Below are 25,215 nucleotides of genomic sequence, written 5' to 3'. Positions count from 1 at the left end.
ACATGTCATTGAAAGTGAAAGCAGCTGGCGTCTTTTCTATTTAAATTTAGCATGTGAGTCCCTTAATGCAACTGCCATGGTAGAAAATATTCCCTTTAAACGAATAATCTCAGTTTTGCTATGTTTAGTACCAAGGTTATAATTTTTCTGTTTTTGTCACTGCTGCCTTTGTGGTTTTGTGGTTAAGGAGACAGAATTTTACATTTCACTTGATCACTTTATAATTGAAAGATCAGGGGCTTGGATAGCCCTTGGTTTGTTACATCTGCTACCATGAGTGACCACCCCTTCTAATCAGTGGCGGACCGAACCCCAAGTTAAATTCCAATGGTGACATTATAATGGCACTCTTAATATCAGAAATATAGATAAGTACAGGACTGGCACCGGAAAATATAACCGAGCTTTCCTTGTTGTTACAGAGTAAGTCTGGATATGATGTCTGTCCAAGCCAACACAGGCCCAGCCTGGCAAGACAAAAATACCACTGCATTTTGGAGAGGGCGCGACAGCTGCAAAGAGAGACTTGAACTTGTGAAGCTCAGCAGAAAACACCCAGAAGTTATTGACGCTGCTTTCACAAACTTTTTCTTTTTCAAACATGATGAAAATCTCTATGGTCCCATTGTGAAGCACATTTCCTTTTATGACTTTTTCAAGGTATGGTCCAACAATATTTTTAAGAGTCTACTGTCAATGTCTTAAAATAGTTCTCGAATGCTTTTTACCTCCTGATTTCCTTCATATTAACAAGTAATACTGGTCTCTCTGGTACCTGCAAGCTTCGTACTTCTCTCTCTGTTAAACCAGCACACTGTATTCATGGTCATCGTACTATTTGTCCGTCAGTATAAATTGGGTTTGAGGAAATTGGCATGTTAAGACATCACTCTTGTTTTGTCCAACCACACCACAAGAAGTGATTATCACTTCAGTGTGTCTGACTCCACCTTCCAATACATGATCACTACATCATTACATCACCTTTCTAAAACGAGTTGCCTCACCAGCGTTAGAGATGCCCTCCATAAAAAGGGGAGCTGTTCCCTTTTCTTCTGAGGACTCTACATTAGGCAGACCTACAGTCATTCACTCACCTTTGAGCTGACGCGCTGGATCACTCGCTGAGTGCCCGTTTCCAAACTGAACATGAACAACATCACAGCAGTAAGCATCAAACCTGACTCCTCGACTTTATCATTGACTGCTCCCGCCCTTCAGCTAAATACCCAAAGAACGTGGTAGACAGCACTGATCTGCCTGTCAGTGATTGGTGCACTAACCACACTGAATGAAATGACAGAATGGAATGGGATGAAAAGAACAGAGGATGCATGGTGTAGTTTTACCAAACTCCTACATACATTTCTCGGAGCGGTCAAAAGACTTTGTCTTCAAGTCGTGCCACTTGTGAGCTCATTGGGAATTGTTCTCCATGGCCATCTGATGATCTGCCTTCCCTGCTGTAGGTTCAAGTGGCAGGTGCATTAGATTTGCGATGTTACTGTGTTTATACAGCAATGGTAGAAAACAGACACTGCTCTGTAACCTCCAAATTTCCCATGCAGCTCGTGTTCCTCTAGCTAGTACACGTAACCACTCCTGCCAACTTCATGCTTGTTTTATGACATTTGAGCTTTATATTTCGTGGAGCACACCTATTTAGTAAAATAACTTTCTGTGACAAGAACACCCGTGCAATTGACCCTTAAGTTTACCATGCGCGCAATAAAAAATTTTCTAAGAGGTGCCCCGTGGGATTTTATAGGTTATCCTTGAAAAGTATAGCTCACTCGCCATAAAATCTCTTTTCCAATGTGATGAGCAATCCACGGTCAAGAAGACTAAACAGAGCTGTCATTTCTTGGCGGCGAGTCACTTCTATTACTACAGAGCAGCAGCGTCATGTACCGAGCTCAAGGTCCAAGGTTTACCTTTGAAGTACAAGATCTGTCTGTAGTTCTGGAGGTGTTCATGTTAGAACGATGTACCTTCTGTATGTGGGGACTCCAGAAATTTAAAAGGTTACTTATGTTTGATCACAGCATTTGCAAGTAGGAGAAAAGTCTTAATTAAAAAAAAAAAAGTACTTTAAAGAATTACAATAAGAATGTTCATAATGACTTGTTTTTATGTAACTTGTCATACCACCATTATATGTTGGCTACAGACATCTTCAACTGCCTGATGGCCTTACCTCTTTTTACAATGTACATAGACTAGGCTTTGGGGTACGTCCCATGTTCATTGTTGGATGCATTGTTGTCTCTCTTTTGTTTCCTCTTGAATAAGTTGTATTCCTCCCTATTCTTGTTCCACCCCGGAGAAATTTGGTCTCACTGTTCTCTTTATTTGGCTTGTATTCTTCTATGGCTGATGCTGCTTACCTTCAGGGCACTGCTTGTTTCTTTTACTTTATTATTGTTCTTTCCCAAGTGTGCTGCTTCCCCCTTCACCTTCCTCTGCCCACCCCCTCGATCTTCTTATTGCTTCTTGCTCCTACCCCCGCTCCACTTTTTCTTCCTCGTCCCTTCCCTGGTTGTTTTTGTTTTACTCATAATATTACTAAATGCATCAGACATGGCGCCAGTGGATGCTCCATTAAGAGGAGCCTTGGCCTCTGGGTTTGGTTGGCAGCAAGAAGCTGATTATACCCAGTAATATCTGAAAGAGTCTTCAGCCTTGTGCTACCGTGGATGGGAAGTGCCTAGTACAAGCAGACTCCAGCAGAAACAAAGTTCATGCTCCTAGTCCATGGTTGACAAAATGAATTTCAGAACTGGCACACGTACATGAGTCTCCAGAGGTTTATTGCCAACTGGAACCTCTCCTTCAAAAATCATGCTATAGAAAAATCCCAGACAGCATGGAATCAGCTGTAATTCCTCTGAAAATGAATACCCCGCTTCTGTGAATTGGACTTTAACATATTTCAAGCTGTGGTCCTTTCACACCAAAATGGTTGCAGCACCTTTCTCTCTAGTACTTTGAAGCAATGCTGGTTCCTATAAAGAGCAACCAGCACGAAATCTCCTTAAAGGACTCAAGAAGTGCGCTCATATCATCCTTAAAGCAGTTGGACCTCAGTTTATTTTGAAATTTGACTTTAATGAATTCTCAGACATCAATCGTCCATGACCAGTTCTTTGTGTGCAATGTCCTCAGTTGTCAGTGTTTTCAAGTGTAGTTATATGTTCCCTGCACATTGTGTAAAGAGATTCCTAGAGGATCACAGTTGGGGGCTTCATATACAGATTGAAGTAGACAGAATCAAACCATGGGAGACCTCACAAGGCATTTTAAACTCTCTTGAAGTATAACTCCATATTTTTTTTACAACTTGGTGAGGATTACCAGCCGGAACCTGCCCACAAAAGCCTCTGCAGTGGCCCAGTGTCTATATCAACTTGTCAGGGTCAACTGTGTTGAAAACAACCAATAAGTCGAGTAGAAGCAGTAAACCTGTACATTATCCAGTATCTTCAATAATAATGATGTTTACATGATGTACCCTAAGAGGAAGGCCGATTCATAGTTCACCATAAGATGTCACTTGTTGAAAAGGCATTCAGCTGGGTCGTGATTCATCTTTGTGCAGTTTTTCCTACTCAAGGTTAACATAAGACAGATGTTAGAGTGCAGGGCTGGGAGAAGTTGCATTATTTATTGGTACGGTGTAATTAGCCAAATCTTTTAAGAGTTTCAAAAACTGGAGTTGGCTTTGCCTTCTTGATATTTTTTCAGTTGAAAAAGAGGTACTGTAGTTTATGACTTCATAGTTGAAGGTGAGTTAATGCATAAATGTTGGGAAGCATGCCACAATAATCACTACTGATTTTGGTTGTAGATGTCTTCCAGACAGATTCCAGTCAATCAGGCTTTTTCTGGATGTACAGCGTTTTTGCTCTGAGCTGAATATGGGGAGTTGAGGCATATCTTTTTCAGATATAAGCAAGTGGCCATATTGTTTGAGTTCCAGGTAAACATATAATACTTTTTCAGGCTACAGCATAACCTAGTAGAACTTGATGAAGCCCGTTTTGTGAAATACAAAGATCTGTTTTTTCTTCTCCATTGGAGTTTTGTGGGTTAAACTCATACGCTAGATGCTAAGCTATGCTGTCCTTCCCTGGGAAGTAGGAGAAATGGGTAGCATAGCAGCCAGCATGCATCGAAGGCAGATAACTGCTACTAGTAAGACCTATAACTGTTCCCAGTAGCAACCCATCTCTTGGGATTGCAAACACAAGTACCCACGAAGGTGTACAACATTCCTTTATCTACTCAAAATGTACAATCACAAGTCATCACACTCTTGGGTGGAGAATGGAATAAGGGGTTCCAATTAAAAGGGACTGCCGGTTCTAAAAAAGAGAGGGCCAAGAGGAAGATTCCCCACAAAGCGTACGGCTTAAAATGCACGTATCCCTGAAATATGTTATTCTGTTGCAAAACGCCAGCCTTAACCCCTTCGCTGCCAGGCCTTTTTCCCCTCCTGTGCCAAGCCTTTTTTAGGCTATTTGGGGCAGTTTGCACTAGGCCCTCATAACTTTTTGTCCACATAAGCTACCCACGCCAAATTTTCGTCCTCTTTTCCCAACATCCTAGAGATTCTAGAGGTACCCAGAGTTTGTGAGTTCACCTGAAGGAGACCAAGAAATTAGCCAAAATAGAGCTAAAATTTAGTTTAAAAAAAAAAAAATGGGGAAAAAAAGGCTGCAGAAGAAAGCTTGTGGTGTTTTCCCCTGTAAAATGGCATCAACAAAGGGTTTGCGGTGCTAAAATCACCATATTCCCAGCTTTCAGGAACAGACAGACTTGAATCTGAAAACCACATTTTTCAACACCGTTCTGGCATTTTACTGGGACATACTCCATTTTTACTATTTTGTTGCCCTTTCAGCCTCCTTCCAATTAGTGACAGAAATAGGTGTGAAACCAATGTTGGATCCTGGACAGATAAACATTTCTGAAAAGTAGACAAAATTCTGAGTTTAGAAGGGGATCATTTGTGTAGATCCTTCAACGTTTTCCTACAGAAAATAACAGCTAAAATTTAAAAAAGTATTGAAATTGAGGTGAAAAAAGAGCCACTTCTGTCCATGTTTTCTTCTATAGCTTTTTCTAGCTATGACAGATTTTTTAAAGCAATATACCTTTGCATCTGCTGGACTCTTCTGGTTGCGGGGATATGTAGGGCTTATAGTTTCATCAAGGACCCTAGGTACCCAGAGCCAATAAAGGAGCTGCACCTTGCAATGGGTTTTCATTGTATACCGGGTATACAGCAATTCATTTGGTGAAATATAAAGAGTGATAAATAGGTATCAAGGAAACCTTTGTATTTCCAAAATGGGCACAAGATAAGGTGTTGAGAAGCAGTGGTTATTTGCACAACTCTGAATTCCGGGGTCCCCATACTAGCATGAGAATTTCAGAGCATTTCTCAAATAGATGTATTTTTTACACGTTGTCTTACATTTGGAGCTATAACTCTTGTTCTTCTATTCTGTGCTCCCCCAAGTCTCCCGATCAAAATGGTACCTCACTTGTGTGGGTAGGCCTAATTCTCGAGACAAGAAACACAACATGGACTCATCACATTTTTACATTGAAATCTGACGTGTGTTTTGGAAAGTGTCTAGCTGTGGATTTTGGCCTCTAGCTCAGTTGGGACATAGGGAAATCTACCAAACCTGTGTATGTTTGAAAACTAGACACCTAGGGGAATCCAGGATGGGGTGACTTGTGGGGCTCTCACCAGGTTATGTTACACAGAATCCTTTGCAAACCTCAACATTTGGAAAAAAAACCCACTTTTTTTCCTCTCATTTCGGTGATGGAAAGTTCTGGAATCTGAGGGGAGCCACAAAGTTCTTTCTACCCAGCGTTCCCCCAAGTCTCCCGATAAAAATGGTACCTCACGTGGACCATCACATTTTAATAACTGAAAGGTAAAAAAACGGAACCAATGTCTCACAGCTCGTGAGCTGTAAAGCCGCATCAAGGCATCCACCGCTTTACAGTCCATTCACACGCCCTTTAATACACGACATGCATATGACCATTCACGCTGCCAGCCGCATGCCCAGCAGATTACAACACTCATCAACAGCCAGCGCTGTTCAAGGGCCCATCACTTTCATGTGCCCACATACCTGACACAGCAATAACACCAGCTGATGAGTCAGTGGATTGGCGTTTGGCTATTAGTGTGTTGCTGTGGCCAACAGCAAGGTACTATTTATATCACCAGCCAAGCGCCACTCCACGCACTCCACAATCATTTCTTTTTTAAACAACAAAGAAACCACTATAAATAAGTACAAAACTACAAACACAAGAGCTCTAACTAAATACATGACAATACTGCCAACCGTGAAACTGATCATATGAAAATGTAAAACAGGCAGTTTATGCACACGGTATTTCCCCAAAATGATTTTTGGTGGGGTAACTCCTGAAACAGCCTGCCACACACAGTCCAGGCTTTGAAGTTCAATCGGGGCAGTACATCAGTGTCTCCCTCCGGATACCTTTTTGGGTACAGACTCTACATTTCTTCGCGGGAAAGTGTTTTTTGGGAGTGGGAGGAATCTGATCAGGAAAGTGGCGATCTTTCACTCTAGCCACATCCTCCACCACTGCTACTCTAGGAACTCTTGCATGTTCCACCACAACACAGCTCTCTATCACTGACTCCTGAAATGTAACAAATTTCATCCTTGACTCGGGAACAATCTTTGAACACAATAAAAGCATTAAAAGTTGCTAAATTCAACAAATGGACGGCCAACTTTTTATACTGCACGGAAGATTCACGAGCAGCAGTGTAAGGTTCCAACCCCTGATCTACTCTATCAACACCACCCATGTGCTTATTGTAGTCTAAAATGCACACAGGTTTGAGCACTTCAGCAGCCTGACCCCAAACAGCCACAGGTGAAGTACTCTCATCATGGATGGTAGTTGGCATGTAGACATCCCTCCTGTCGGCAAATTTCAGAGCTAGCAGCTCATCATTCCTCTAGGCACTGCCCTGTACCTTCTCAATTTTTTTGCAGACAAGCTCCCTTGGATAGCCTTTCAGGGTAGAGCGGATTGTGCCACAAGCAACAGTGTCCACTCTGAACAATTCCTTGAACAACTGCATTCCAGTGTAGAAGTTAGCTACATAAAAATTGTGACCTTTGTTAAACAGTCGTCTACCAAGTTCCCACACCATTTGCTCACTAACTCCAAAAGTAGGCGGACAACCAGGGTGGTCAATACTGGAATCCCTACCAGTGTAGACCTGGAAATTATACACATATCCTGTACTACTTTCAGACAGCATATACAATTTAATTCCATACTGTGCCCTTTTGCTAGGAATGTACTGCCTAAAAACCTAAAGACCCTTGAACAGGACCAAAGACTCGTCCACACTTATTTCTTTCCCTGGAACATAGACCTCTGAAAACCGATCTACAAAGTGATCTAGGATAGGCCTAATCATAAAAAGATGGTCATAATCATGGTGTTCTCGTGGCAAGGCTAAAGCATTGTCATAAAATGCAGCATCCGAAGAAGCAAATACCGATTACGAGTCATGGTTGCAGGAAATATAGCCGTTGCTATCAATGGACTAGTATACCAATAAGAAGCCAGTGACGGCTTCCTTATCAACCCCATCAAAAAAGTCAAACCCAAGACCTTTTTGATCTATTCCAGATTTGTGGGAATCCACTGGGTAGCTCTAGAATCTGGCCTAAGTGTGGAAGCGTTCACCCTCAAATACTGCTCTGCATACAAATTAGTTTGCTCAACAATCTCTTCCAAAAATACATCGTCCATAAACAACTGAAAGACATTGACAGCCAAAAAGTTTTCTGTATTCACGCTACACCTTGGGAGACTAGTAAAGACAGGAAACTGTGGATGCTCCATGTTTGGGGCAACCCAGAGTTCAGGTCTTCCAATTGAAAAACTTTCAGCCCCAGGCTGCCGCACTATTGGAACATCAGTGTCTTCCTCTAAAACAGGCCCTTCATCTGCACTGAGAGTGGCTTCCTCATCAGAAGATTCCTCTCTGACAGAAAATTCACTGCCAGAATCTCTCTCTTCCTCCTCTGCCTCAGATGCAGTCAGTTTCATAATCATGATCAGAAGACGACTCAAAAAGCATACCAACAACCTGCTGAACGGTCACCCTGCGGCTAGCCATGGTGCTTTCTAGCAACAAATGGATTGGCAACAAAAACCAGCACTGTCTAAAATAAGTAATGAACAAAGTGTGGCTTTATCACAAAGAGTTACGTACTCAAAACCTTGCCTGAAAAAGCTAGACTCACCAGCAACTACTCTGCACAGACACAGCAATCACCAATGATATCCCACTAAAAAGAAAAAAAGAAAAGACAATTAGACATCAGACAAAACAAATATAATTGTGCACAAATCAAAGGACAATTTCACAAACAATCCTGCATTTAGTACACCACTTACAAAAATGTAATTCATGCATGGCAATAATACTCCTTTGAGGTCAAGGGGAGCAGAAATGGCCATCAGTACTGTACCCCCACAAAAAAAAAAAAATCCCTGGCGCCTTAGTGGCTTCTGCCCTCGGGGGGGGGCAGAACTGCCCAACAGTGCTGTGCCCCCTTTGGGGGTGGGGGGTGGGAATGACTCTTCTCCCAGGGGCCACCCCCCAGACACAAAATAAAAACAAACATGAACAATCCCCGACGTTCCTGTGGGGGCAGATCGGTCCGAAAAAAATCTCCTGATCTGCCCCCACGGGGGTAGGGCAGAAATGGCATAAAATATATTGGCCCCTTTAGGGGGGTGACCCTTTCCAAGGGGCTGCCCCCCTACACAAAACACGCACACAAAAACAATCCCTGGCATTCAAGTGTTCAAAATAATAGGCCGATCTGCCCCCAAGGGGGGCAGAAACGGTGATAAACAATATGCCTCCCTAAGGGGAGCGACCTTTGCTCAAGGGGCCGCTCCCCTCTACATGAAAGTGACCAACAAAGAAATCCCTTGTGTGTAGTGGGCATTCCTGCTGCCCGATCGCAGCAGGAATGCTGAAAGAGACATTGAGAGAAAGGAAAACCCCTTCCTTTCCCCTGATGCCTCTTAGGAACTTACCACCCGTGAGGAAAAACTTACCTCTTTCCTCCTGGAAGCAAATGGCTTCCAGCGCGTCTGGCGGCCTCTACTGATGTCAGCGTGCAATTGTGCGCTGACGTCATTAGATGGGGGAGGGGTAGAGTAGAAGGGTAAACAATTCCCCTTCCATCCCTGCCCATGGGAGGAGGGTAGGAGGCCCTTGGCGGGAGTGCTTCCCCCGTGGGGCCGGGTACAGGACGTAATGGTTACGTCCTCAGCACGTGAGCAGTGCTGCCGAGGACGTAACCGTTACGTCTAAGGCACCCAAGGGGTTAGAATCCATCCACTCCTGCACCCTCCAGTTTCTATCCTGGAAAGACATATTACTGGTCACTCCATGTCGTTTAGACATGTCCGTGAGCTTCAGGCACTAACCTTGGAAGAACCTTTCATCCAAATACATAGATAGGGTTGTACTCTGCACCTGGCCTAATTTCTCCCAAAAAGTGGTTTCACAATTACACCTCAGTCAATCTATTGAACTTCCGGATTCTTGCCCTCAACCTGAATCAGTTGCATAACAGGCTCTCCATACATTGAAGCCCTGCTTATTATATTAACAGAACTAAATCTTTCTGGTAAACACACAAGCATTTTGTTGCCCTCTCCAAATCCCATATAGAGAACGCCATTTCTAATTCAGGCATTGCTAGATGGATCATAAAATGCATCCAGACAGGCTATGATAAAGCTAAAAGGACCTTAATTATCCCTCCTAGAGGCCGTTCCCCTCGGACAAAAGAAGCCTCTGTGGCCTTCCTTGGAAATATTCTGTTTCTGATATTTGTAAAACAGCTACATGGTCCACACCACATACTTATTGTGTGGGTGTACTGGCTTTTCAGCAGGACAGTGTTGTTCAGGCGGTTTTATGCACTCTCTTCCGAACTACTGCAACTCCCACAGGCTAGCCGCTTTTAATTTGTGAGTACTGTTTTACAGTCTATGCACAGCATGTGTGTCTACAACCACAAATGCCTCTAATGGAAAATGGTACCCTGTAAGTATCTGTTTGTGGCATGTAGTCCATGAACAGGGCAGCGTTTATATGCAGGTAGTGGTGCATGGGAGCACTCCTTAAAAAAATCTCTGGGTTCAGTCTGGCGCCAAGGGGGTATTCTACAGTGAGAAACCCATAGTTATATTGAGTATCCATCAGAAAGAGAGTTCCTGAAGGCAGGTAACTTATTCTTCTCTGATGTGTCTAGGAGCCCAGCATACAGCAGCAGCAAGCCTTGGAAGCGTTGAAGAAGCTGCAGGTTCTGCTATAGGTAGAAAGATTTTAAAGTTTTTAAGTGAAAAGAAGACCGATTTCTACAAAGGACTCTCTCCCTTAAATCATGGTGAAGAAATCTCATATGAACAGCAGGGGCTGAGGTTGGGGCCGCTGCATTCACTGATTGAGAGGAAAAGGACTCGGCTTTTGTTTTCAAGTTTGAAGTTGGCACCTCACCTTTTCAGGATGCCCTTCTAAAACGTTCTTCTTATTTTGATCTTTCTTTTAAATGCATGTGGAATAAGCAAGACTAGCACTTTAGCTGTGTTGATATCAGAATAATTGTTTTCCATATGGAAGGAAGATACCTTACCCATTATCTCTGTTCAGAGGTGACAAAAATTCTTAGCCTTTAAAATAACAAACATATTGTTAAGTTCTATTCATGTAGTTGTTAGAAACAGAGTTTTATTCCATCTCTGGAACTCTTTCACTGGCTGAATTTTAATAGGCATACTTCATATTACTTCCTTCTCCTCAGTCTGACAAACGGAGATGTAGAGAAAGCTTTTACAGAGCAGATTATTTTCTGAGGAACACTGGAACAAAGGCAATAGAAGTAAACAAAGTACATTTCTGTGTATGTTTCTGTCCATCTGTTTTAATTATTTATCCAGTGTAACACAAAACAGAGAAGCAGTATGTGTAAAGGCATGATTCAGTGTCATGTAAATTCAGAATTAGGACTTCAGTAATGTGAGAGTGGATCATAAAGGAGTGGAGCAATAGTTTGATGAAGAAGAGTATAAGACCCCTACATGACAATAGAGTTTCTGGTGTTTATGGATTGCTTCTGAAAACAAATTTTCAAATCTGGAAAATATATTCCTGCTTCAACTTTTAAACAAGCTCATTGTGCAACCTAGAACTCAGAATATTAACACCATTGCCTTTTCCTTTCTTGTGCTGTAATCCAGGCTCTCAGGTCTTCCTTATTTAAGGAATGGTGAAAACCTAATGCCTTTAGAATTCATATCTGAAGTATTGACAGGTTTCCTATAAGTGTAATCAGCTCCCTGGATAACTTGTCCAAATGTGAAGGAGAAATATGGCAAAGGATGAAGACATCGATTCTCTTCCTGCCTCATGACAAAGTAGACAAAGCTAAAAATATATGTGGACTTGACAAAAAACGGATTTGGTAAAACTAATTCCACTATAACATTCTTACAAACCAGATTCCAGTATTTTCCATAAAGAATGAGGCTGTTAAAAGAAAACATGTTGAAGTTGCTTTTTTATCTGCATCCCAGTGATCTGAACTGGTCAACAATACCCCTTCAACGCGGCCTCTCTTTAGTCCAGTCTGAGTGATTTTTTTTGTTTTCTCTTGTCTTCCTCCTCTGCTATGCCTTCTTGGACGTTTGTCTTTTTTTGCCTTTGAATTTCCCGATTTACCTGTTCTCCCGTACACCTCTATGCCACAATCATGCCTTGCATATCACCTCCTTCCATGACCACTTTCCTTTTGTTATGTTTGGTCAGTGTTGCTCAAGCATTAAAATGTCCTTTACTTTCTGAACTTGGGAAGACATATTCTTGAATACTGTCATACATCAAAAGTAAATGAAGTACTGTTTAAGTTGGATAGTAAGCACTTAAAGTACAAAGTTCCTCTATTTACCTCAGATAATCAAAAAAGGTATTTATAAAATGCTTCCATTGGTGACTCAGTGCTCAAATGAGAAAGGACTGTTGATACTCCTACCCTGAAAAAGTGTAAATTCTGACACCACCTTTTTGGTAATTTTTAGCAGGGCCATGAAACCAATTGCATTTCAATGAGCAGGTGTTGATTCAGGCAAAGACAGGCATAGCCATATCTGGAAAGAGAATTTATTTGATGTAAAAAAAAAAATGTTCAACAATATATACCTGCTCCTTCAGTAGTAATAAGACCCTTTCTTCTGGAAGGGCAGCGCTTGTCTAAAGAGATAAGACTGCACGCTAGTTATTGCTGCTATGGGGTTTAGGCTTCTGGCTGGATCAGCGGTGTTAAGGCGCCAGGGATGGCTTAAAGCCACTAACGTTTGACACGAAGTCCAAACAAAAACTCTGGACTGTCCTTATAATGAGAAAGTCCTTTTCAGCAAACATGTCGACGACGCCCTCCAGACAATCAAAGCAGACCCGGATACTGCCAAATCGTTGGGCTCCCTACATTATAAGAAAATACCCTTTCAAGGTGCCAGCGGCAGGGGACAGTCTTTCTTTCGTGGAGTATTCCAGCAATACAGGTACCCAGCTTCTTCCTATAACTTCCAACCTACCAGACCCCAATATCACCAAAGACAACCGCCTGCAGTGGCTTACAGCAGGCCTCCTCACAGAGGAAAGTCTAGGAGGCAAGCCAAAGAACCCTCCCGCAGGCGATGACAACCGCCAACTGCCGGCTGCCTCTCTTTCCTCACTAAAACACCACCTTCCTCATTGGCATCAAATAATGAACGACAAGTGGGTCCTAGACAATACGATTCGGTCACCTTCTGGAATTTATATGTATGCCCCCGTGGACACCTCCCTCAAAGACATCTCCATCTTCTCAACCTAGAAACAGAGGTGATGTTAAACAAAGGATCAATAGAATTTGTACTCCATTCCCAAAGAGAAAAGTGTTTCTATTCTCACTTCTTAATCGGAAACAAATTCTCGTCTAGGGAGACCCATGCTGGATCTAAGGGAGCTGAACAAGTATCTGAAAAAACAGTCATTCTGCATGGTAACATTGAAAGACATCTTGCAGCTTCTCAACAGAACGGACTACATGGCTTCCCTAAACCCGAAAGACACCTACTTCCACATACCCATCCACCCAAAACACATGAAGTTCCTAAGATTTATGGTAGCAGGCAGGCACTTTCAATTCAAGGTGCTCCCTTTCAGGCTCAAGTCCGCTTCCCGGATTTCTAGCCCCTTTTGCAGCATATCTAAGACGCAAGCGACATAAAATGTTCCCATGCCTAGACGACTGGTTAGTAAAGGCTTCTGACATCTAGTCAGTACGCAGGTCTCAAGGCAACTTTACTCCTTTTCAAACAATTGGGCCTCACTCTCAACCAGGAAAAGTCCCAGCTTCAGCCATCCACAAGCATAGTCTTCCTGGACACCATACTGGATACAGTCCAAACCAAGGCTTATCCAACATTGGACAGAGAGCACAAGCTTGCAAGACTAATTCAATGAAAAAAGTCTCTTTCAGTTAGACGCTACAAGTCATTGCTGGGGATGATGTCATCTTGCATAAATCTTATTCCCCACTGTCGCCTTCATATGCGTCCACTCCAAGAGGAGCTCGACAAGCAATGGAAGCAGACACAAGGCTCCTTTGAGGACACAATACATGTAACCCACATATGGCAGCCTCCCTCGATTGGTGGATAACACCGAGAACATTTCCATAGGCCTATGTTTCATAACCCAGGTCCCTCCGCTAACTATAACGACCAACGCATCAATGGTAGGATGGGGTGCATGTCTGCAGGACCTTCAAGTAAGTGGCAAATGGCCCCCTCTCACACTGCTCTTCACATCAACCTCCTCGAGCTCAGAGCAGTGTATCTGCCATTGCAAGCTTTCCTTCCAAGAATCTATGGCTCTTCAGTGCTTGTCCGAACAGACAATACGACCACCATGCACTACATAAACAAGCAAGGAGGGACTGGGTTGCATCTACTATCTAAAGTAGCACAAACCATTTGGAGCTGGTGCATTTGACACTCAGTGCACATAAAAGCAGAGCATCTTCCAGGAGTGCACAACACCACTGCGGATTCGCTGAGCAGGCTAGACACATCTCCCCACGAATGGGAATTGAACCAGGATACGCTGAACAGAATATTTCTCAGGTGGGGAAAACCAAATCTGGACCTTTTTGCGACATCTCAGAACGCCAAATGCCAATTTTTTGCAAGTTGGCATCACCAATTAGGATCGTGGGGAAATGCCTTTTTGATAGCATGGTTTTATACTTACGCTTTTCCTCCGATTCCTCTCCTCCCACTAGTGATCAGCAAAATCAAATCGTAACCCTGTCGAATACTCCTAATTGCTCCAGCCTAGCTGCATCAACCTTGGTACACAAAGCTACTGTTGTGTCCACCCATCAGGATAACACCGATTCCGGAGTTGCTTACGATCAGTCAAGGCCAGGTGAGGCACCCAGGTCTCTCAACTTATTTGCATGGCTCCTGAATTCAGTGATTCAGCCAATTAGACATTCTTAAAGACTGTAAGCACATCCTGGCTAAAGCGCTTGTAGATAGCACAAGTAAGACATACCAATTAAAGTGGAAACGCTTCTGTTTGTGGTGTGTCTCCAAGAACCTACACCCTCTTTCTTCCACTCCAGAACAAATCTTACATTACCTACTTCATCTAGCACGCTCAGGTCTTGCCCATGCTTCCATCAACGTTCACTTGGCAGCCATTTCTAGATACAGGAGAATATCTCCCTCTGGTCTCATAGACTTCTAAAGCAATTAATGAAGGGTCTTTTTCAGTCTTTTCCTCCAGTTAAGGTCCTCCTCTGGCTTAGCAACTTAATACAGTCTTGGGCTAGCTGATGAAAGAATCATTTGAGCCCATCAATAAAGCGGACCTCAAATACCTCACATGGTAAGTAGCGCTCCTCTTAGCTCTAACATCTGCTCACAGAGTCAGCGAAACACAAGCATTTACAATCCAAGAGCCTTTTCTCCAGTTCAGAGGGGATAGAGTTATCCTACGTACCGACCCTAAATTTATCCCCAAGGTACCATCGGACTTTCATATTAATGAGCCAATAGTAGTGAAGTCCTTCTTTCCACAACTGCAAACTGGAGCAGAAAGATCTCTTGATTCTCTTGACGTGAAAATATGTCTCAAATTCTGCTTATACAGAACAAAGTCAATCAGGAAATCGAGCCAGCTCTTCATAGCCTTCAGTATACCCAGAAGAGGACATCCAGTTACTAAGCAGACCATTTCCAAGTGGATTTTAAGCACAATAGCCTTTTGCCATCAAAAGGCTGGTCGACCTTTGGGCATGGTAGTGAGTGCATATTTTACTATAGCAGTTTCCACTTCTTGTGCATTATTCTCGGGCGTATCCCTACCAGACATCTGCTGAGCGGCAACATGGAGAACGGCACATGCATTCACGAGGCACTATTGCTTAGATGCTGATATGCTCCGGGATGCAGCTGTTGGGCAGGCAGTCTATTTGTTCCAGTGAAGGTGAGCCATTTCTCTATTACCGCCATCCGCTCCTACTGTTTCGTACCACGTTTTCTATATAATAATGGGTTTGCTTGTGTGTGTGTGTGTGTGTGTGTGTGTGTGTGTGTATATATATATATATATATATCAGACATAAAGTTATCTAAATGCTGTAGCTATTTCATATATGGTAGAATGTTGTTATTACAAATACAGAAAATGTGCTAGTCACTGCTTGCTATTCTTATTCAAGCATGTGAATCTACGAAAGTTCCAATACTGGAGTAAGAAATAAGTTACTTACCTGTAACTGTAGTTCTCTAGTATTGTAAGCTTTCATATATTCACATGCGGCCCACTCACCTTCCCTGAGGAGCTCACCTTCTCTTTTCTCAGTGTTTAATAGTACAGCACTTATGCTCGGAAAATCTGAGGGAAGGCAGTTCCTCGCAGGAGGCTTCTAGATAGTGGTGTGGCTTGATTGGTTCAGCTTTTGAGTTTGGGTCTATTTTACAAAATGGCTGTGATATGTTACTAAGCTAAAGGCCTAATGCATGTAAAATAGATATACATTTAAACATATCTTATGTATTACACCGGGGACTCAAATCTCGACTACAGGGAAGTATTCAAGCATGTGAATCTATGAAAGCTTCCAATACTGGAGAACTACATTTATAGGTAAGTAACTTATTTCTTATCATATTACGCCAAACTGGAAGGAAGCACATCAATGCTTCACAGCCATAACCAGAGCTGCTGTACACTATAGGCCACTCCAGCTTGAGTGATAACTGTGGAGTATACATGTGTAGCAGATGAATTTGTGATGCTACTGGCGAGGACTGCTGAGCTACATGAGACTCAGATTCCTTTAATGCATGGAGAAAGGCCCATGTGTACCTAGTAGCACACTGAGACAGCAGTGATCAACCTACAGGCGCCTGGAACTCTGTGGTAAAACACGTGTTCTGACACTGTGGCCCGGGTCACTACCTCTCTATGTGGAAATAAAAATGTTCATGAAACCGAGGGTGTGGCCCTCCCGAGACCCTCCTCCATTGCAAGTACCTAATGGCAACGCAAAGAAACCTAGAGCACTAACTGTGGCCATAAGACTTTGAACAATTGTAATAGCTGCTGATTTGTATTTGGAAACCTTCCAAAGAAGTTGTGATCAAACAAAAAAAACTAACTACTGGGTGGTCTGATAGGGATAGAGGCGCATGGGGTGCTAATGGCATAGAAGGCATAGAAACACATCTGCACTGCTCACATTTACATGCCCATCACTTTATAGAAGCTGAGAGATTTCAGTGACATGTTATGTTTACTGGTTTTGCACAAACTACTTTGATGCCTCTTTAAATAATATTTAATAATCCTTGACCCTCCTGAATGGAAGAGTTGCTACTTTGGAACCAATCAGCCCCTACCTGTCATACGACTTACCATCCTTCAGAGGCTTTAAAGAACTTCGGTCTGGGTTTGGGTATACAATACGTTTCTGAGTATTTAATAGAATTACACATGGGTCTTCAGCCTCTGTGACCAAACTAAGGCCACCCTTGCCATGAGTCCCCTAGAGGGATTCAGTTTCATTGAAGTACTCATCTATTGTTAAAACCAAGGCAACAAAGGAAGCTGTTTTTTTCAAAGACAGTAGATGGAAAGCGAAATAATGTATATATACCTATTAAAACTGACAACATGTCTGAAATAAAACTTGACTCATTGATGAAGGAACTGACCTCCATCACATCATCTGTAGACAGGGTGATAGACACTGCATCGGAAACCACAGGGGACGCAAAATCAATCCTTAATGACCTTGCCAAATTTCATTCCAAGCTGGATGCTACTGACAAACAATTGGGAGCAGTGGAGGTATGACTGAACCACACCAAAAGCTCTCCTGCACCTAAAAGTAACAGATTTGGAATATATTGGAACAGTAGAGAGCATACTAGATTTTCCAGGATTCCAGAAGACATGGAGTGGAAAAACATGGTATCTTTTCTCAAGACCTTCATCCCAGACTTACCACATCAATGCTTTTATCCACCTGCTTAATGCTATTGATAACAAAAAGGATCGATTTGTTTAATTGTCATATGATTTTGGAATAGTTTTTCAGGACATGAGGGCAAGTCGTAAAACATGGGTACACTTCTAGTCAATGCACCTAGACCCACAGTGACAGTGCATACCGGGTGTACCCACATTTTGAATGGTTCACCAGTGCACATGAAGGAAACATTGCATTTGAGGCACACCAACTCTTTTTTTTAATGGGCTCCTATGCCTGCGTCCTTCATAGAGGCTGTTTCTTTTCAGCTTCAGCCTGGTCAGAATGTTCAATACTGTTTTTCAGGGATTCCTGTCTTAGTATTAGGATACAGGCCCACTACTATTACATTATCTGGTGCACCCTTCTCAGGGATAGAGAATGGAGGAGTGGCAGCCTCTATATTTTTTGGGGGATCTTTCCTAAGCCCATGAAACGTGTCATTTCACGTGGTGGCGAGGTTCAGTTTTAAATCGAAGGAGAGGCCCTTCATTCTTTTTTAGGGGTCGAAGTGAGATGTTTTTTGCGCCCCCTTTTAGGTCATCAGCTTCTACCATTTCCTGTGTGGTTCCTCAAGGCTCGTCTCTGAGCCCCAGGATTCACAGTATGTGTGTGTGACTCCCCTTATAAAATGTCTTATTAATGCATATCACCTGACATGTCTGTTATATGCAGATGATACTCAATTGATCATCAGATTAGGTCTGAACATTGAAGAGGCCCATCTGCATGCTGTCCACCTTCAATCTGGTCATCAGGTTGGTGGCCTGATACCTTTGTCCAGGGCCCCTCTCCTGCAAGATCAATGAAGAATCTTGGAGTCTTATTGAGCAACCTAATGTCTTTCAATGTGCAGGCAGGCAAAGTCTTGCCATGTTTTTTTCATCTCAGAGTGCCAAGAAAAAATATATTTGACACATTATCCTGTTCTCCAATTAGTGGTTCATGCTAGAATTTGTTACGTTAACACTTCTTATGTGAGACTTCCTTCTGCAGCACTTATCAACTTCAGTTGGTGCAGAATGAGGCTGCACACATCTTCCTTAAATTGCTAGCCAATATCCTATCTTTGGACATCTGTAGACTCATCACCGGTAACCCATGAACAAATGAACATTATTTAAAGCCTCTCCATTTGCTTTAAAGCCCTATAAAATAAAGGCATTATTTTTATTTTGTGCTGGACCTTTTAATATGCACCTGCAAGGACCCAATCCTCCTCCACACCCTTACGTTTAAAGGTACCAAATATTAGGAGGAGTTCTCATGTTGGGAGGGCCTTTGCCTAACTGTCAATAACAACTTGGAAGTCTCTCCCTGGAGAGCTGAGATGTGTAACAATCTATATTTCAACAAAAAAATAAAAACACTTTAAAGTTATAATTGGCACACCAAGAGGAATTGCCAACAAATAGCAGTGTTGGGACACCATATTTTTTAAATTACACACTTAACAAAGAGAATACTAAAACAAGCATCACTATTCTGAGAGTAACTTCTGTAAACAAAGTATCCAAAAACATAACCCAATTGAACAAGAAGTAGTCAGTCACAGAGCCAGATACTAGTAAATTGTTACATGCAGTGATAAGCATAATGTTAGATCTGTCAGCCGTAGGGTGGTCTTCCCCCAAACTTTTTGCCTGTTTGCCTCATGTTTTTGCTGTATCTCTTTGTTGGCGTTAGATATTTGGGGATAAGTAGTGGGGCTCTGACCCCACCAAATCAGTACACTACTAGACCTGTGAAGAACTCTGCCAGGAGTAAGAACTGCTGTGCTATAAGGATTGCCACTCTGGTTGACTGACTGTTCTGAGGAATGGCTTCACTGCTTTGCTTAGCTGCCCCTGCTGCCTGCTGATCACTGCCCTGCTAAGGACAAGGACTGGACCTATCTCACTTGAACACAGAGTGATTGCAAGGGCGTGCTGGCTTTCCTCCTGTTTCTACAGTCTCAGGGACATCAAAGACTGCCTACAACTTTGCTGTGGCTGCTGTACTCTGACATCTGTGAGTCATTTCTTGCCTAAGGCGCCAGTCCAGTCCTGGGCCTCAGAAATGTGTTTTACTGCTGCCTTTCTGCAAGAATCATTGCATCCGGGCTGCTGTGCTGCAAGGAACTGCCACAGTACCGATTCAACAACGACGTGGGACCCCCGACTGCGAGGTTTGACAAAGACGCAGTGCCAATCTGAGGACATCGATGTGAGTCTCGACACGATGCAATGCATGTACCCAACTGTGTGGATCGGAACTGACGCATCGAGTCTGTGACGCTTGCACCATCAGTGGGCTCTGTGTAGCTGGCCTGCCCTCCGACATGGTCAGCCTGAACTTTGGATTTACCCCAATGTAGCTCGGCTTTAAGTAACCTTTTAGCGCTAATGACTTCTGAGCACTGTTTTTTTATTTAATCTTTAAAAATTCATATCACGACCTCTACTTATTGTATGTTTATCGTTTTGGTCTTGTTCTACTCAGATAAGCATTCTCTACTTTTCTGAACCTCTGTGGAGTCTTTGTTGGTGTTTTCATTGTGTTACTATGTGTGTTTTGCACAACTGCTTTACACATTGCCTCTAAAAGTTAAGCCTGTCTGCTCTGTGCCAAACTACTAGAGGGTGAGCACATGTTAATTCAAAATATGTATCTGACATACTCTGATTAGGATTGTGGTCCATACTTGGACACAGTGCATAGCTCTGCCAACTAGAGACCCAGTTTCTAACACAGTACATATGCACACCTCCCAGCTCTACTACAGAACATCAACCCCCAATAATTAATGACTAAAGAGATCTTCAGTGGTGATTTCCTCTTTAAGGAGTAAAACACTCTAGTTTTCTTCTTCATAATGTTAGATAGTGTAGGGTGTCATGCCTGTGTCCAGATCCACACCAGATTTACAGGATAACTACCAACCATATAAACTAATTGCATAAGAATTCATTGTATCTGATATATATATATATATATATATATATATATATATATATATATGTATATAAATATACATATATATATGTTCGATGGCATGTGTAGCTGCAGATACACATGCTGTGCATTATCCTGCCATCTAGTGTTGGGCTTGGAGTGTTACAAGTTGTTTTTCTTCGAAGAAGTCTTTTCGAGTCACAAGACCGAGGGACTCCTCCCTTTCGGCTCCATTGCGCATGGGTGTCGATTCCATCTTAGATTGTTTTCTTTCAGACATCGGGTTCGGACGTGTTCCTCTTCGCTCCGTATTTCGAATCTGGAAAGTTAGCTATTTATCGGAAAATTTGACGGTATTGTTTGCGCTCGGTATCGGGTTAGTGATAGCACATCGACACCGAAGAAAAGAAGAGCTCCGGCAGCCCTTCGGGGCTTCCACTCCTCGGCGGGGCCTGGTCAGCCCGACAGCGTGCATCTTCAAGGCTCATTGAACGGACCCCATTCCGCTTCTGCCCCAAATGTCACGCTAAGTATCCTTATACAGACCAACATTTGGTCTGTAATTTGTGTTTGTCCCCCAAACACAAAGAGGATACGTGCGAGGCCTGTCGGGCATTTCGGTCGAATAAGACGCTGTAGGACCGGAGAGCTCGAAGACTTCAAATGGCGTCGACACCGGCCGGACACCCCGACGTCGAAGAAGAGGAGACCTTCTCCATTCCAGATTCGGACTCGGACGAGCCCGAGAGTGAGCAGCTGACGAGGCAACAAACCGTGAGTAAACCAGCCCCGGCAAAAACTCACTCGAAAATCATGAAGGCCAAGGGGACGCCACCGCCGACAGGCCATGGCTTTACCCAAAAGCACGGTGACTAAACATCGCACCGAAAAAGGCTTCACAGCAGCCGAAGACATCCGACTCCGGTCGGCTCCGGTCCGGCTCCGAATATACTCAGCACCGAGATACCGGCTCCGACCAGATCCGGCACCGAGAAATCGGTACCCCAAAAGCCAAAAAGGTTTCTTCTGAGCCAAAAAAGACTACTGAAAAAGTTTTGGTGCCGAAACACCCAGCCTCGGAGCCGAAACAAAGCTCCTATACAGACAAACAGGGCCTTTCCTCACAGTTACAAGGCCACAGGTTTGAACAAGAACTGGGGATGGGAGAGCCAGACCATACCCAGAGGCGGCTCCATATTCAGAATGACACGGGGGAAAATAAGTACACTTCCCCCCATTAAGATGAAGCGGAAGCTCGCATTCCATGAGGCGGAAATGCAGCCAAAAGCAAAAGTGGCTAAAGAAAAAACAACACCACAGTTTTCTCCACAGCCATCGCCACCGGCCTCACCACATCTGTCCCCAATAGCAACACCCCCAATGGTGCAGTCACCAACGCACACAGGGAGGAGCCAAGATGACCCAGATGCATGGGATCTGTACGATGCACCAGTCTCTGATAATAGTCCGGATTGCTACCCGGCAAGGCCATCACCACCGGAGGACAGTACTGCCTACATGCAGGTGATTTCAAGGGCGCCTACTTTTCATAACGTAGCATTGCATTCAGAACCTATAGAAGATGACTTCTTGTTCAATACCCTGTCATCAACACATAACCAATACCAAAGTTTGCCAATGTTACCAGGCATGTTAAAACATGCCAAACAGGTGTTTCAAGACCCAGTCAAGAGCAGAGCCATCACACCTAGGGTGGAAAAGAAATATAAACCTCCCCCTACCGACCCTGTATACATTACGCAACAGCTGACTCCTGATTCAGTGGTAGTGGAAGCAGCCTGGAAAAGGGCAAACTCACAAACTTCTGGGGACGCACCACCACCTGACAAAGTCAGAAATTCAATGCTGCAGGCAAAAGGGTGGCAGCACAGGCAGCCAATCAATGCCAAATTGCCAATTCGCAGGCTCTATTGGCAAGATACGACAGGGCACATTGGGACGAAATGCAACATTTCATTGAACACCTTCCCAGAGAGTTCCAGAAGTGTGCCCAACAGGTTGTAGAGGAGGGCCAAACCATCTCCAACAATCAAATAAGATCGGCTATGGACGCAGCAGACACGGCGTCCAGAACAGTAAACACGGCGGTCACCATTCGGAAACACGCGTGGCTACGTACCTCCGGATTTAAGCCAGAGATCCAGCAGGCTGTGCTGAATATGTCATTCAACGGACAACAATTGTTTGGGCCGGAGGTGGATACAGCAATAGACAAACTAAAGAAAGACACTGACACGGCCAAAGCCATGGGCGCACTCTACTCCCCACAGAGCAGAGGCACTTTTAGGAAGCCACACTTTAGAGGGGGGGTTTCGGGCCCAAAGCACAGAACCCTCTACCTCACAGGCCAGACCCACATACCAGGGCCAATACCAAAGAGGAGGCTTCCGGGGACAATATAGGGCTGGACAGTTCCCTAAAACAAGAGGGAAATTCCAAAGCCCAAAAACCCCACAAACTAAACAGTGACTCCAATGCCACAAACCCCCAACACACCACACCAGTGGGGGGGAGACTCAGAGATTATTACCAAAATTGGAAACACAACTACAGACTCGTGGGTCCTAGCCATTATCCAACATGGTTATTGCATAGAATTCCTACAAATACCACCAAATGTGCCTCCAAGAGCACACAACATGTCCAAACAGCACTTAGATCTGTTACAACTAGAGGTCCAAGCGTTGTTACAAAAAGAAGCAATAGAACTAGTACCCAATCATCAAAAAGGAACAGGTGTTTACTCCCTGTATTTCCTAGTTCCAAAAAAGGACAAAACACTGAGACCCTATTAGACCTCAGAACACTAAGGGCCATATGTACGAACACATTTTCCCATTGACACAGAATGGGAAAAACCCTTTGCTACATCTGGCCCTTAATCTTTACATCAAATTAGTTCACTTTCACATGGTGACACTTCAAGACGTGATTCCCTTGCTCAAACAACAGGACTACATGTCAACATTAGATCTCAAAGATGCTTACTTCCACATACCCATGTTTCCTTCCCACAGGAAATACTTAAGGTTTGTAATCCAAGGCGTGCATTACCAATTCTAAGTGTTACCGTTCGGGATAACAACAGCACCAAGAGTATTCACAAAATGCCTTGCGGTAGTAGCTGCTCATATCAGGAGGCAGCACATGCACGTATTCCCTTACTTAGACAATTGGTTAATAAAAACCAGCACTCGGCAACAGTGTCTTCAACACACAAAATACGTCATAGAAAGCCTTCACAAGCTAGGGTTCTCTATAAACTACCAAAAATCACATCTACAACCGTGTCAAATACAACAATACTTAGGAGCAACAATCAACACACAACAAGGGATTGCCACTCCAAGTCCACAAAGGGTACAAGCATTCCAAAATGTAATACTAAACATGCACCCAAACCAACACTATCAAGTGTGGTTTGTGATGAAACTTCTATGCATGATGTCTTCATGCATAGCCATTGTCCCAAACGCAAGACTACACATGCGGCCCTTACAAGAGTGCCTAGCAACACAATGGACACAAGCACCGGGTCAACTTCAAGATCTAGTGTTGATAGACCGCCAAACACACTCCTCGCTTCAATGGTGGAATCCTATAAATTTAAACCAAGGGCGGCCATTCCAAGACCCTGTGCCTCAATACGTGATCACAACAGATGCTCAACCAGCACAGCATTCAGGGACAATGGGACGCTCAACAAAGCCAACTTCATAAAAATCATCTGGAACTGCTAGCAGTATTTCTAGCATTGAAATCATTTCAACCGTTAATAGCCCACAAACACATTCTTGTCAAAACAGACAACATGACAACAATGTATTACCTAAACAAACAGGGAGGGACACACTCATCACAGCTGTGTCTCTTAGCACAAAAGATTTGGCAGTGGGCGATTCACAATCACATCCGCCTAATAGCACAATACATCACAGGAATTCAAAACCAGTTAGCCGACAATCTCAGTCGAGATCACCAACAAACCCACGAATGGGAAATTCATCTCCAGATACTACAAACTTACTTTCAAAGCTGGGGAACACCACGAATAGACCTATTCGCAACAAAAGAAAACGCAAAATGCCAAAACTTCGCGTCCAGGTATCCGCACCCTCACTCCAAGGGCAATGCGTTATGGATGAGTTGGTCAGGGATATTTGCTTACGCTTTTCCCCCTCTCCCACTCCTTCCGTATCTAGTAAACAAATTGAGTCAAAACAAACTCAAACTAATACTAATAGCACCAACTTTGGCTCGCCAGCCATGGTACACAACACTTCTAGATCTGTCAGTAGTACCTCATATCAAACTACCAAACAGACCAGATCTGTTAACTCAACACAAACAACAGATCAGACACCCGAATCCAGCATCGCTCAATCTAGCAATCCGGCTCCTGAAATCTTAGAATTTGGACATCTAGACCTTACACAAGAATGTATGGAGGTCATTAAACAAGCAAGAAAACCTACTACAAGACATTGTTACGCAAATAAATGGAAAAGATTTGTTTATTACTGCCATAATAATCAAATTCAACCACTACATGCGTCCGCAA

At 43.3% G+C, this 25,215-nt stretch overlaps 1 protein-coding gene across 1 annotated transcript in view; it reads left to right on the top strand.

The window, feature by feature from the left end:
* POGLUT2 (protein O-glucosyltransferase 2) overlaps nucleotides 1-25,215 on the top strand; it is a 204,414-nt gene that overhangs the window by 103,507 nt on the left and 75,692 nt on the right. The window contains exon 6 of the mRNA XM_069205195.1: nucleotides 423-660. Within this exon, the coding sequence (XP_069061296.1) occupies nucleotides 423-660 (238 nt within the window). The remainder of the gene's footprint in view (nucleotides 1-422; nucleotides 661-25,215) is intronic.

Source organism: Pleurodeles waltl, chromosome 8 (genome assembly GCF_031143425.1).
Source record: "Pleurodeles waltl isolate 20211129_DDA chromosome 8, aPleWal1.hap1.20221129, whole genome shotgun sequence".
Classification (NCBI taxonomy): Eukaryota; Metazoa; Chordata; class Amphibia; order Caudata; family Salamandridae; genus Pleurodeles; species Pleurodeles waltl.
The sequence above is the reverse complement of the archived record's forward strand: the minus strand, read 5'-3'. Positions and strand labels throughout refer to the sequence as shown.